Source organism: Argopecten irradians, chromosome 16 (assembly GCF_041381155.1).
Source record: "Argopecten irradians isolate NY chromosome 16, Ai_NY, whole genome shotgun sequence".
In the NCBI taxonomy this organism is placed as follows: domain Eukaryota; kingdom Metazoa; phylum Mollusca; class Bivalvia; order Pectinida; family Pectinidae; genus Argopecten; species Argopecten irradians.
This window is the reverse complement of record NC_091149.1, coordinates 410,398-422,889: the sequence shown is the minus strand read 5'-3', so window position 1 is coordinate 422,889 and position 12,492 is coordinate 410,398. Positions and strand designations below refer to the sequence as shown.

The window sequence follows — 12,492 nt, the reverse complement described above, 5'->3', positions numbered from 1 at the left end:
AAGGTGACCCTAACAAGAGAACTGAGGTCAGTGTAAGGTGACCCTAGCAAGAGAACAGAGGTCAGTGTAAGGTGACCCTAACAAGAGAACAGAGGTCAGTGTAAGGTGACCCTAACAAGAGAACAGAGCTCAGTGTAAGGTGACCCTAACAAGAGAACTGAGGTCAGTGTATGGTGACCCTAACAAGAGAACTGAGGTCAGTGTAAGGTGACCCTAACAAGAGAACTGAGGTCAGTGTAAGGTGACTCTAACAAGAGAACAGAGGTCAGTGAAAGGTGGACCTAACAAGAGAACTGAGGTCAGTGTAAGGTGACCCTAACAAGAGAACTGAGGTCAGTGTAAGGTGACCCTAGCAAGAGAACAGAGGTCAGTGTAAGGTGACCCTAACAAGAGAACAGAGGTCAGTGTAAGGTGACCCTAACAAGAGAACAGAGGTCAGTGTAAGGTGACCCTAACAAGAGAACTGAGGTCAGTGTAAGGTGACCCTAACAAGAGAACAGAGGTCAGTGTAAGGTGACCCTAACAAATGAACTGAGGTCAGTGTGAGATGATCCTAACAAGAGAACTGAGGTCAGTGTAAGGTGACCGTAACAAGAGAACTGAGGTCAGTGTAAGGTGACTCTAACATGACAACAGAGGTCAGTGTATGGTGACCCTAACAAGAGAACTGAGGTCAGTGTAAGGTGACCTTAACAAGAGAACTGAGGTCAGTGTAAGGTGACTCTAACAAGAGAACAGAGGTCAGTGTAAGGTGACCCTAACAAGAGAACAGAGGTCAGTGTAAGGTGACTCTAACAAGAGAACTGAGGTCAGTGTAAGGTGGACCTAACAAGAGAACAGAGGTCAGTGTAAGGTGAGTTGACTCTTACAAGAGAACTGAGGTCAGTGTAAGGTGACCCTAACAAGAGAACTGAGGTCAGTGTAAGGTAATCCTAACAAGAGAGCTGAGGTCAGTGTAAGATGGCCCTAACAAGAGAACTGAGGTTAGTGTAAGGTGGACCTAACAAGAGAGCTGATGTCAGTCTAAGGTGATCCTAACAAGAGAACTGAGGTCAGTGTAAGGTGACCCTAACATGAGAACAGAGGTCAGTGTAAGGTGACCCTAACAAGAGAACTGAGGTCAGTGTATGGTGACCCTAACAAAAGAACTGAGGTCAGTGTATGGTGACCTTAACAAGAGAACTGAGGTCAGTGTGAGATGATAATAACAAGAGAACAGAGGTCAGTGTAAGGTGAGCCTAACAAGAGAACTGAGGTCAGTGTAAGGTGACTCTAACAAGGGAACAGAGGTCAGTGTAAGGTGACCCTAACAAGAGAACTGAGGTCAGTGTAAGGTGACTCTAACATGACAACAGAGGTCAGTGTATGGTGACCCTAACAAGAGAACTGAGGTCAGTGTAAGTTGACACTAACAAGAGAACTGAGGTCAGTGTAAGGTGACACTAACAAGAGAACTGAGGTCAGTGTAAGATGGCCCTAACAAGAGAACTGAGGTTAGTGTAAGGTGACTCTAACAAGAGAACTGAGGTCAGTGTAAGGTGACACTAACAAGAGAACTGAGGTCAGTGTAAGGTGACACTAACAAGAGAACTGAGGTCAGTGTAAGGTGACTCTAACAAGAGAACTGAGGTCAGTGTAAGGTGGACCTAACAAGAGAACAGAGGTCAGTGTAAGGTGAGGTTACTCTAACAAGAGAACTGAGGTCAGTGTAAGGTGACCCTAACAAGAGAACTGAGGTCAGTGTAAGGTAATCCTAACAAGAGAGCTGAGGTCAGTGTAAGATGGCCCTAACAAGAGAACTGAGGTCAGTGTAAGGTGGACCTTACAAGAGAGCTGAGGTCAGTCTAAGGTGATCCTAACAAGAGAACTGAGGTCAGTGTAAGGTGGACCTAACAAGAGAACTGAGGTCAGTGTAAGGTGATCCTAACAAGAGAACTGAGGTCAGTGTAAGGTGACCCTAACAAGAGAACTGAGGTCAGTGTAAGGTGACCCTAACAAGAGAACTGAGGTCAGTGTAAGGTGATCCTAACAAGAGAACTGAGGTCAGTGTAAGGTGACTCTAACAAGAGAACTGAGGTCAGTGTAAGGTGACCCTAACAAGAGAACTGAGGTCAGTGTAAGGTGACTCTAACAAGAGAACAGAGGTCAGTGTAGGGTAACCCTAACAAGAGAACTGAGGTCAGTGTAAGGTGGACCTAAGCTGCAATTAATGTGTACTGGCTCAAGCAGTTCTTAAGAACATCCTTATTCATTTATTTAATTTTCATTGAAATCAGATGATTTAGATTTTTTGATCTCTTTAGGAGCCACTTATTAAACATTGTGGATTTTGTGACCTTTTCAAAACAACAAGCTGGGTATACAGTGTTCCTAATAACTGCTATATACATACCGATTCTGACCCCTTTAGAGTCCTATTGATTATCTACGTTTATATTATGCTACAAGGTTGTATTGATCTTGGATAAAAGGACCCATATATCAAATCAAAATATAGCTCACAGTGGACTCATTTTCCAAATATTAAGTTCCATTGCTTAATAATAAAGGATAACTTGTTTTCTCAAAAACACAGATCAAAGGTCAAGATATAGGTTACAGTGACCTGGTTTTTGTCAGATACATACACTCCATAACTTGGTGTCCCAGGCCTGGAAAAACCCGGTGAATGTTGGTGGTTCATATCCTTGTTTGATCTTTATGATGGGTGCATCATTATCTCTGCCAGCTGGGTCAGAGGTCATGTAATCCTAAAACAGACAAACAGAGGTCAAAGGTCATGTAATCCTACAACTGACAGGGTCAAAGGTCATGTATTTCTACAAACACAAGTGTCAATGTTGTGTATTCTTACAATAGGGATCAAAGGTCATTTATCACTAATGTTCCTGGCTTGGTAACTTTATCAATGTTAGTGTAACTTTAAGAAGTTTATCAGTGTTAGTTTAACTTTAAGAAGCTTGCCAATGCTAGTGTAACTTTCAGAAGTTTACTTAAGCTAGTGTAACTTTCGGTAGTTTTTCAATGTTAGTGTACCTTTAAGAAGTATACCAATGTAAGTGTAACTTTCAGTAGTTTATCAATGTTAGTGTACCTTTAAGAAGTATATCAATGTAAGTGTAACTTTCAGTAGTTTATCAATGTTAGTGTACTTTTAAGAAGTATACCAATGTAAGTGTAACTTTCAGTAGTTTATCAATGTTAGTGTACCTTTAAGAAGTATACCAATGTAAGTGTAACTTTCAGTAGTTTATCAATGTTAGTGTACCTTTAAGAAGTATACCAATGTAAGTGTAACTTTCAGTAGTTTATCAAGGTAAGTGTACCTTTAAGAAGTATACGATTGAAAGTTTAACTTTCAGTAGTTTATCAATGCTAGTGTACCTTAAAGAAGTTTACCAATGCTAGAGTAACTTTAAGAAGTTTACCAATGCTAGAGTAACTTAAAGAAGTTTATCAACATAAGTTTAACTTTAAGAAGTTTACCAACATAAGTTTAACTTTAAGAAGTTTACCAACATAAGTTTAACTTTAAGAAGTTTACCAACATAAGTTTAACTTTAAGAAGCTTACCAATGCTAGTGTAACTTTAAGAAGTTTACCAACTTAAGTTTAACTTTAAGAAGTTTACCAACTTAAGTTTAACTTTAAGAAGTTTACCAATATCAGTTTAATTTTAAGAAGTTTACCAACATAAGTGTAACTTTAAGAAGCTTACCAATGCTAGTGTAACTTTAAGAAGCTTACCAACTTAAGTTTAACTTTCAGTAGTTTATCAATGTTAGTGTACTTTTAAGAAGTATACCAATGTAAGTGTAACTTTCAGTAGTTTATCAATGTTAGTGTACCTTTAAGAAGTTTACCAATGTAAGTGAAACTTGAAGAAGTTTATCAATGTTAGTGTACCTTTAGGAAGTATACGATTGTAAGTGTAACTTTCAGTAGTTTATCAATGTTAGTGTACTTTTAAGAAGTATACCAATGTAAGTGTAACTTTCAGTAGTTTATCAATGTTAGTGTACCTTTAAGAAGTATACCAATGTAAGTGTAACTTTCAGTAGTTTATCAAGGTAAGTGTACCTTTAAGAAGTATACCAATGTAAGTGTAACTTTCAGTAGTTTATCAATGTTAGTGTACCTTTAAGAAGTTTACCAATGTAAGTGTAACTTTCTGTCAGTAGTTTATCAATGTTAGTGTACCTTTAAGAAGTATACCAATGTAAGTGTAACTTTCAGTAGTTTATCAATGTTAGTGTACCTTTAAGAAGTATACCAATGTAAGTGTAACTTTCAGTAGTTTATCAATGTTAGTGTACCTTTAAGAAGTATACGATTGTAAGTGTAACTTTCAGTAGTTTATCAATGTTAGTGTACCTTTAAGAAGTATACCAATGTAAGTGTAACTTGAAGAAGTTTATCAATGTTAGTGTACCTTTAAGAAGTATACCAATGTAAGTGTAACTTTCAGTAGTTTATCAATGTTAGTGTACCTTTAAGAAGTATACCAATGTAAGTGTAACTTTCAGTAGTTTATCTATGCTTGTGTACCTTTAAGAAGTATACCAATGTAAGTGTAACTTTCAGTAGTTTATCTATGCTAGTGTACCTTTAAGAAGTATACCAATGTAATAGTAACTTTCAGTAGTTTATCAATGTTAGTGTACCTTTAAGAAGTATACGATTGTAAGTGTAACTTTCAGTAGTTTATCAATGTTAGTGTACCTTTAAGAAGTATACCAATGTAATTGTAACTTTCAGTAGTTTATCGCTGTTAGTGTACTTTTAAGAAGTATACCAATGTAAGTGTAACTTTCAGTAGTTTATCAATGTTAGTGTACCTTTAAGAAGTATACCAATGTAAGTGTAACTTTCAGTAGTTTATCAATGTTAGTGTACCTTTAAGAAGTATACCAATGTAAGTGTAACTTTCAGTAGTTTATCAATGCTTGTACCTTAAAGAAGTTTACCAATGCTAAAGTAACTTTAAGAAGTTTACCAATGCTAGAGTTACTTAAAGAAGTTTATCAACATAAGTTTTACTTTAAGAAGTTTACCAACATAAGTTTAACTTTAAGAAGTTTACGAACATAAGTTTAACTTTAAGAAGTTTACCAACATCAGTTTAATTTTAAGAAGCTTACTAATGCTAGTGTAGTTTTAAGAAGTTTACCAACTTAAGTTTAACTTTAAGAAGTTTACCAATATCAGTTTAATTTTAAGAAGTTTACCAACATAAGTTTAACTTTAAGAAGTTTATGAACATAAGTTTAACTTTAAGAAGTTTACCAACATAAGTTTAACTTAAAGAAGCTTACCAATGCTAGTGTAACTTTAAGAAGTTTACCAACTTAAGTTTAACTTTAAGAAGTTTACCAATATCAGTTTAATTTTAAGAAGTTTACCAACATAAGTTTAACTTTAAGAAGTTTACCAACATAAGTTTAACTTTAAGAAGCTTACTAATGCTAGTGTAGTTTTAAGAAGGTTACCAACGTAAGTTTAACTTAAAGAAGTTTACCAACATCAGTTTAATTTTAAGAAGTTTACCAACATAAGTTTAACTTTAAGAAGCTTACCAATGCTAGTGTAACTTTAAGAAGTTTACCAACATCAGTTTAACTTTAAGAAGTTTACCAACATCAGTTTAATTTTAAGAAGTTTACCAACATAAGTTTAACTTTAAGAAGCTTACCAATGCTAGTGTAACTTTAAGAAGTTTACCAACATCAGTTTAATTTTAAGAAGTTTACCAACATCAGTTTAATTTTAAGAAGTTTACCAACATAAGTTTAACTTTAAGAAGTTTACCAACATAAGTTTAACTTTAAGAAGTTTACCAACATCAGTTTAATTTTAAGAAGTTTACCAACATAAGTGTAACCTTAAGAAGCTGACCAATGCTAGTGTAACTTAAAAAGCTTACCAATGTTTAACTTTAAGAATCTTACCAATGCTAGTTTTTCTGACTCAGTTTTCTCAACTTTATTTGCTCCCTCACCGATCCACAAAAACAGACAGTCCCAGGCGTCAAGTAACATCACATCCTCAGGTACCAGATCATCCTTAAACACAAAGTCATAATACATTATAGAGTTTCCGTCTAAAATAATATACAATCTTGAACAAATTTAAATATTATTGAGAATACTTCGACACTTCAGACACATCTTTAGGAGAAATATAAACCTTGAATGACAATGACCTTCATTCAAGGTCACAGGAGTTATTCTAAACAATTTCTTGTTACATAATAACTAAGAGGCATAGATACCTGATCTTGGGCCTGTGACATGCTAGGATGAAGGCTCCCAAGTTTGTTCAAATGAATGATCTTGACCTACATTCTAGGTCACAGGGGTCTAATATGCTAAAATCTTTAAACAACTTTTTGTTAATAACCAAAAGGCATAGAGACCTGATATTGGGCCGGTGACATGCTGGGATGAAAGGTTACTAAATTTGTTCAAATGAACGACCTTGATCGTTATTCAAGGTCACAGGATTCAAATAGGTTAAACTTTTTAATCAACTTCTTGTTATTTTGTTTGTTTGTTTGATTAATTAACGTCCTATTTACAGCTATGGTCATGTAAGGACGGCCTCCCATGTATGCGGTGTGTTGCGTGTATGTTGTGCGAGGTGCGTGTTTCGGGAGACTTCTTGTTAATAACCATATATGTACTGATGTTGTGTCAACTGGCGCAAATACAACACAGGACCAGCAAATATGCTGTGATGATGTCATACGACATTTGATTTCTCAACGATGTTTGGATGACTGAATGATGGGCAGCATTTAAACTCCAATGCATTTGAAATTCAACATTTAATCACTAAATACAATGGAACTTGGTTGATACGAACTCGGATAATTTGACAACCCAGCTTAATACAAAGTACTTTGCCGGTCCTGGCCGAATTCCCTCTTTATCTTTATTTAAAGAACTTGGATAATTCAAATTCGGAAAACTCAAAGAACTCGGATAATACGAAGAAAATTTTGAGTCCGAATGACAAAATTCATACATAAAATGTCTTTTAACTCAAAATGAGATTTTGTGGACAACAACTTCGCTGAAAATGCCGTTTTTCTTTTTCATAAATCTGCCGTAGAACAGCATTTTAAATTATATATTTAGGTTCTATTGTTATAATTTTGCAACTACTATCTGCGAATTTGACATCTCTCTTGTTCACATCATTTTACAACATGGAACTTGTCTATCTTTACCAAGTAAAGAGATCGTCAGAAGACATCATAACTCGTTTAATTCTAACACTCGGATAACTCGAAGTTTTATCTCGGTCTCTTCGAGTTCGTATTAACCGAGTTCCACTGTAACAGGTTTGAAAATTGAACAGATTTTGGGATTTAAACGAGTACAAATCATAGGCCATAGTTTTATAGGACTTTCTTCCTTTAAAGACTTTTAACAAATATTTGGCAGTTCAAAGGTCACCTTTTTTCTGAATGGACCAATCAGCATGCACCAAACAGATCTCAACTTGTATCATATCTATTTATAGACTAGGTGCTGCCTTGTATTAAAATCATGTCACAGTCCATTTTTTGTTTTATTACCTGTATGAAGTTTGGGATCTCGCTGGCTGTGAGTCGGCCTGTCGCATTTGAGAGCTGGAACAATCTAGGGGGTCTGACATCTTCAGCATTCTGTGGGAAAATCAGCACAAAAGTCAGGCTTTAACATTGTATTTCATATAATGTTCACTATAACAAATTGTTGTAAAACATACAATGAGTGACTATTGATGCATATATATGATGCTTCAGATCCATAAAGTATCAACATACCATTCAAATAGAGGGAGGAATGTCATGCATTTTAAAAGGGGACACAGATCACCATCACGTTTAAAAAAATTCAGGTAATAACAAAAGACCGAGTTGCATCATGTGATCGACATCAGCAATACTTGTTTAGATCGGAACCTCCTGAGTTGTATCATGTGACTAACAATAATAATTCAGCAATTTTAACCTCACTGTACAGGTCTGAATAGATCTGAACAACTGAGAGACTTTAAAACATGTATACAAGACACGAGGGCCAGAGGGCCTGTATCGCTCACCTGGTTTGTAATGCCAAGTACTGTTTTATATACAGGTTCATTGTTTCTTTTCTGAAGGAATTTGAATATTTACCTCTAATTCCCTTATTTGGCCCGCCCATCCTGCCCCCGGGGGGGTCAGAGCCAAAATTTATACAAGTTCTGTTCCTCTTTCCCCAAGGATGTTTGTGACCAATTTGGTTGCAATCCATGTAGAACTCTAGGACAAGTAGCAATTTATAGGATTTACCTCTATATCCCCTATTGGGCCCTACCCCTCCTGCCCCTGGGGGAGTCAGAGCCAAAATATATACAAGTTCTGTTCCCCTTCCCCCAAGGATGTTTGTGGCCAAATTTGGTTACAATCCATGTAGAACTCTATGACTAGTAGCGATTTAAAGGATTTACCTCTATTTCCCCTATTGGGCCCCGCCCCTCCTGCCCCCGGATGACCAGAGCCAAAATTTATACAAGTTCTGTTCCTCTTTCCCCAAGGATGTTTGTGACCAATTTGGTTGCAATCCATGTAGAACTCTAGGACAAGTAGCAATTTATAGGATTTACCTCTATATCCCCTATTGGGCCCTACCCCTCCTGCCCCTGGGGGAGTCAGAGCCAAAATATATACAAGTTCTGTTCCCCTTCCCCCAAGGATGTTTGTGGCCAAATTTGGTTACAATCCATGTAAAACTCTATGACTAGTAGCGATTTAAAGGATTTACCTCTATTTCCCCTATTTCCCTTATTGGGCCCCGCCCCTCCTGCCCCCAGGGGGTCAGAGCCAAAATTTATACAAGTTCTGTCCCCCTTCCCCAAGGATGATTGTGGTCAAATTTGGTTACCATCCATGCAGAACTCTAGGACAAGTAGCGGTTTCTAGGATTAACCTCTATTTCCCCTATTGGGCCCCGCCCCTCCTGCCCCCAGGGGGTCAGAGCCAAAATTTATACAAGTTCTGTTCCCCTTCCCCAAGAATGTTAGTGACCAAATTTGGTTACAATCCATGCAGAACTCTATGACTAGTAGCGATTTAAAGGAAATGTTGACGGACGGACGGACGGACGGACGGATGACGGAAGGACGCCGCACCATGACATAAGCTCACCGGCCCTTTGGGTCAGGTGAGCTAAAAAATCAATATTTTAAAATTAACTATTTAATAACCTTTCAATTAGACTTAACTTGAGATTTTAGATGTTTTTTTCTACGAAACAAGGAGCCAGAAAGCTTGGCATTATCCCCTGCACCCTGCAGTTGATATAAATACCAATATTTGAGTTTAACTTTAAATGTATGCAAGTACTGTAAAACTGAAAAAAAATATGACAGCAGGGAACAAAATGAAACTGTAATTTGGTGTTTTCGACTTGAGTTTCCATGGTAACAGAAAAAAATTCCAACAAGAGGCCCAGAGGGCCTGTATCGCTCACCTGGTTTGTAATGCAAAGTAATGTTCTGAATACAGGTTCATTATAATTGTTTCTTTCTGAAGGAATTTGAATATTAACATCAAATTTCCCTATTGGGCCCCACCCCTCCTGCCCCCAGGGGCCAGAGCCAAAATTTATACAAGTTCTGTTCCCCTTCCCCCAAGGATGTTTGTGGCCAAATTTGGTTACAATCCATGTAGAACTCTATGACTAGTAGCAATTTAAAGGATTTACCTCTATTTCCCCTATTGGGCCCTACCCCTCCTGTCCCCGGAGGGCAAGAGCCAAAATTTATACAAGTTCTGTTCCCCTTCCCCCAAGGATGTTTGTGGCCAAATTTGGTTACAATCCATGTAGAACTCTATGACTAGTAGCGATTTAAAGGATTTACCTCTATTTCCCCTATTGGGCCCCGCCCCTCCTGCCCCCGGATGACCAGAGCCAAAATTTATACAAGTTCTGTTCCCCTTTCCCCAAGGATGTTTGTGGCCAAATTTGGTTACAATCCATGTAAAACTCTATGACTAGTAGCGATTTAAAGGATTTACCTCTATTTCCCCTATTTCCCTTATTGGGCCCCGCCCCTCCTGCCCCCAGGGGGTCAGAGCCAAAATTTATACAAGTTCTGTCCCCCTTCCCCCAAGGATGTTTGTGGCCAAATTTGGTTACAATCCATGCAGAACTCTAGGACAAGCAGTGATTTATAGGATTTACCTCTATTTCTCCTATTGGGCCCCGCCCCTCCTGCCCCCGGGGGGTCAGAGCCAAAATTTATACAAGTTCTGTTCCCCTTCCCCCAAGAATGTTTGTGGCCAAATTTGGTTACAATCCATGTAGAACTCTATGACTGGTAGCAATTTAAAGGATTTACCTCTATTCCCCTATTGGGCCCCGCCCCTCCTGCCCCCGGGGGACCAGAGCCGAAATTTATACAAGTTCTGTTCCCCTTCCCCCAAGGATGTTTGTGGCCAAATTTGGTTACAATCCATGTAGAAATCTATGACTAGTAGCAATTTATAAGATTTACCTTCGGGCCAGGTGAGCTAAAAATTGAAGGTCCACAACAGCAAAAGGCATAACTGGGGCACTTGTCTGATATATTCTGAAAGTCTCTGGGAGCTGTGTTAAAAGGTTTTGAAGTTACAGTCCGGAAAAAAAGGAAACAGTAATTCGGTAATTTTGACTAATTTTCCATGGTAACGGAAAAAAATTCCCAAAATGGAAGGTCCGCGATAGCAAAAGGCATAACTAGGGCACTTGTTTAATATATACATAAAGAGGTCCATGCGCCTTTAAAGGTCACCTGATATTTGATACAAATTAGTTATTTCATTTATTAGCAGATGTCTTTTGTGCACGAATTAGGAATATAGATCTAATAGGTCTACATACAAAGTTTCATTAAGTATATTTACTCAAGTTATCGTTTTCGCAAGTTTCAATAATAATTATTAGCGCAAAGGGCAATAACTCTGTAAATTACTGTCTAATCAAGCTGATTTTCTAACTCGTCCCGAGATATTTTCAAGATTAGTCTACATACAAAGTTTCATTTAGCTCGGTTTATATTTACAGTGGACCCGCGATAATCCTGACGCCGATAGTCTGGAAAACTCACAATCCGGACGGAAATGTCAGGGAACGGATTTCCGTAACGGTATTTATACTCACTAGTCCGGAAATTCGTATTCCGAATCCGGAACGCCATTTTGGGAACGGAATGTAATTTTCGTTAATAAATTCCCGCCGAGAAAATCCAAAGCCAGCTACAATCATGTGTACAATACACACTATCACTTGTCACTGACCGTGTTGTCATAACGACGGCTGCCAGGTCATAGCCACGGGCGTTTACCTGAACACCTTTCCCACACGGGTACGTGCAGTCATGTAACGGTTCATTAGTTTTCTATAGGAGATCAAACTTCAGTGTTGTAATTGAGATACGCAATATATTTTTAGCAACACGCTTTTAAACATGCAGTTTGAGTTTGGGTACGGGTACGTATGTTGTAGATACCTTACTTGTTTCGCATGCAGAATATATCGCTATGAGTATCGGATACAATAAAGTGAGATAATACTCACAAAATTAATAATAATTTTAAATGTATGTGAATCTAGTCGAATTCATCGTCTGTGGTATAAGATATAAAGGCTACGGCATGTGCCATTTACATGTGTGTGATATTGTGCACGAAGTTAGACGTGAATGGGCGCGTGGTTGTTACACACGTCTGTAAGTCAGAAAGCAAAGACTTGTGGAAATGGTGATTAAAAACACACATTATACAAAATAACAATTATATAAGTTCATAAAATGTTAACAACTATTTGTTATCATAGTTTTGTTATGCCAAGAACGTAGATAATATTGATCTGCCGTACGACAGATCAAGAGTGGGATAGGTAGTTATATGAATACATAGTGCACAATTAACGACGTCACTGCCTTATGTTTTGTATTTTGAAAAAGAAATACGTTTATTTAATATTCTTAACGTAATGATATAAGAATACCTATAAAACATAACAAACTAAGTATTAATTATAATACACGTATGTTACATAAAAGCCTATCATCGATTACAAGGTCAAGGGGAGTAACTCGTACGTGACAATTTAATTGACTAAGAACACGGAATTCGTCAGTCCGGAAAACTCGTAATCCGGACGGTTTAGGCTGGGAACCAAGGTGTCCGGATTATCGAGGGTCCACTGTACTCAAGTTATCACGTTCACAAAGAAATGTTAACGCACGACGCATGAGGATGCATAAAAGACTATCGCAATAGCTCACCATGACATATGAGCAAGTGACCTAAAAAGGTTCATTGAGCTGCATTAAAACGGTTTTGGAGTTATAGTCTGGAAACAAAAGGAAACAGAAATTTGGTATTTTTGACTAAGTTTCCATGGTAACGGAAAAATTTCCAAAATGGAAGGTCCACAATAGCAAAAGGAACAACAAGGGCACTTGTCTGATATATTC

At 37.7% G+C, this 12,492-nt stretch overlaps 1 protein-coding gene across 1 annotated transcript in view; it reads right to left on the bottom strand.

Annotated features, from left to right (window-relative positions):
- LOC138310421 (villin-1-like) overlaps window positions 1-12,492 on the bottom strand; it is a 183,597-nt gene that overhangs the window by 22,844 nt on the left and 148,261 nt on the right. The window contains 3 exon segments of the mRNA XM_069251637.1: window positions 2,628-2,750; window positions 5,949-6,062; window positions 7,583-7,672. Coding sequence (XP_069107738.1) covers window positions 2,628-2,750; window positions 5,949-6,062; window positions 7,583-7,672 — 327 coding nt within the window.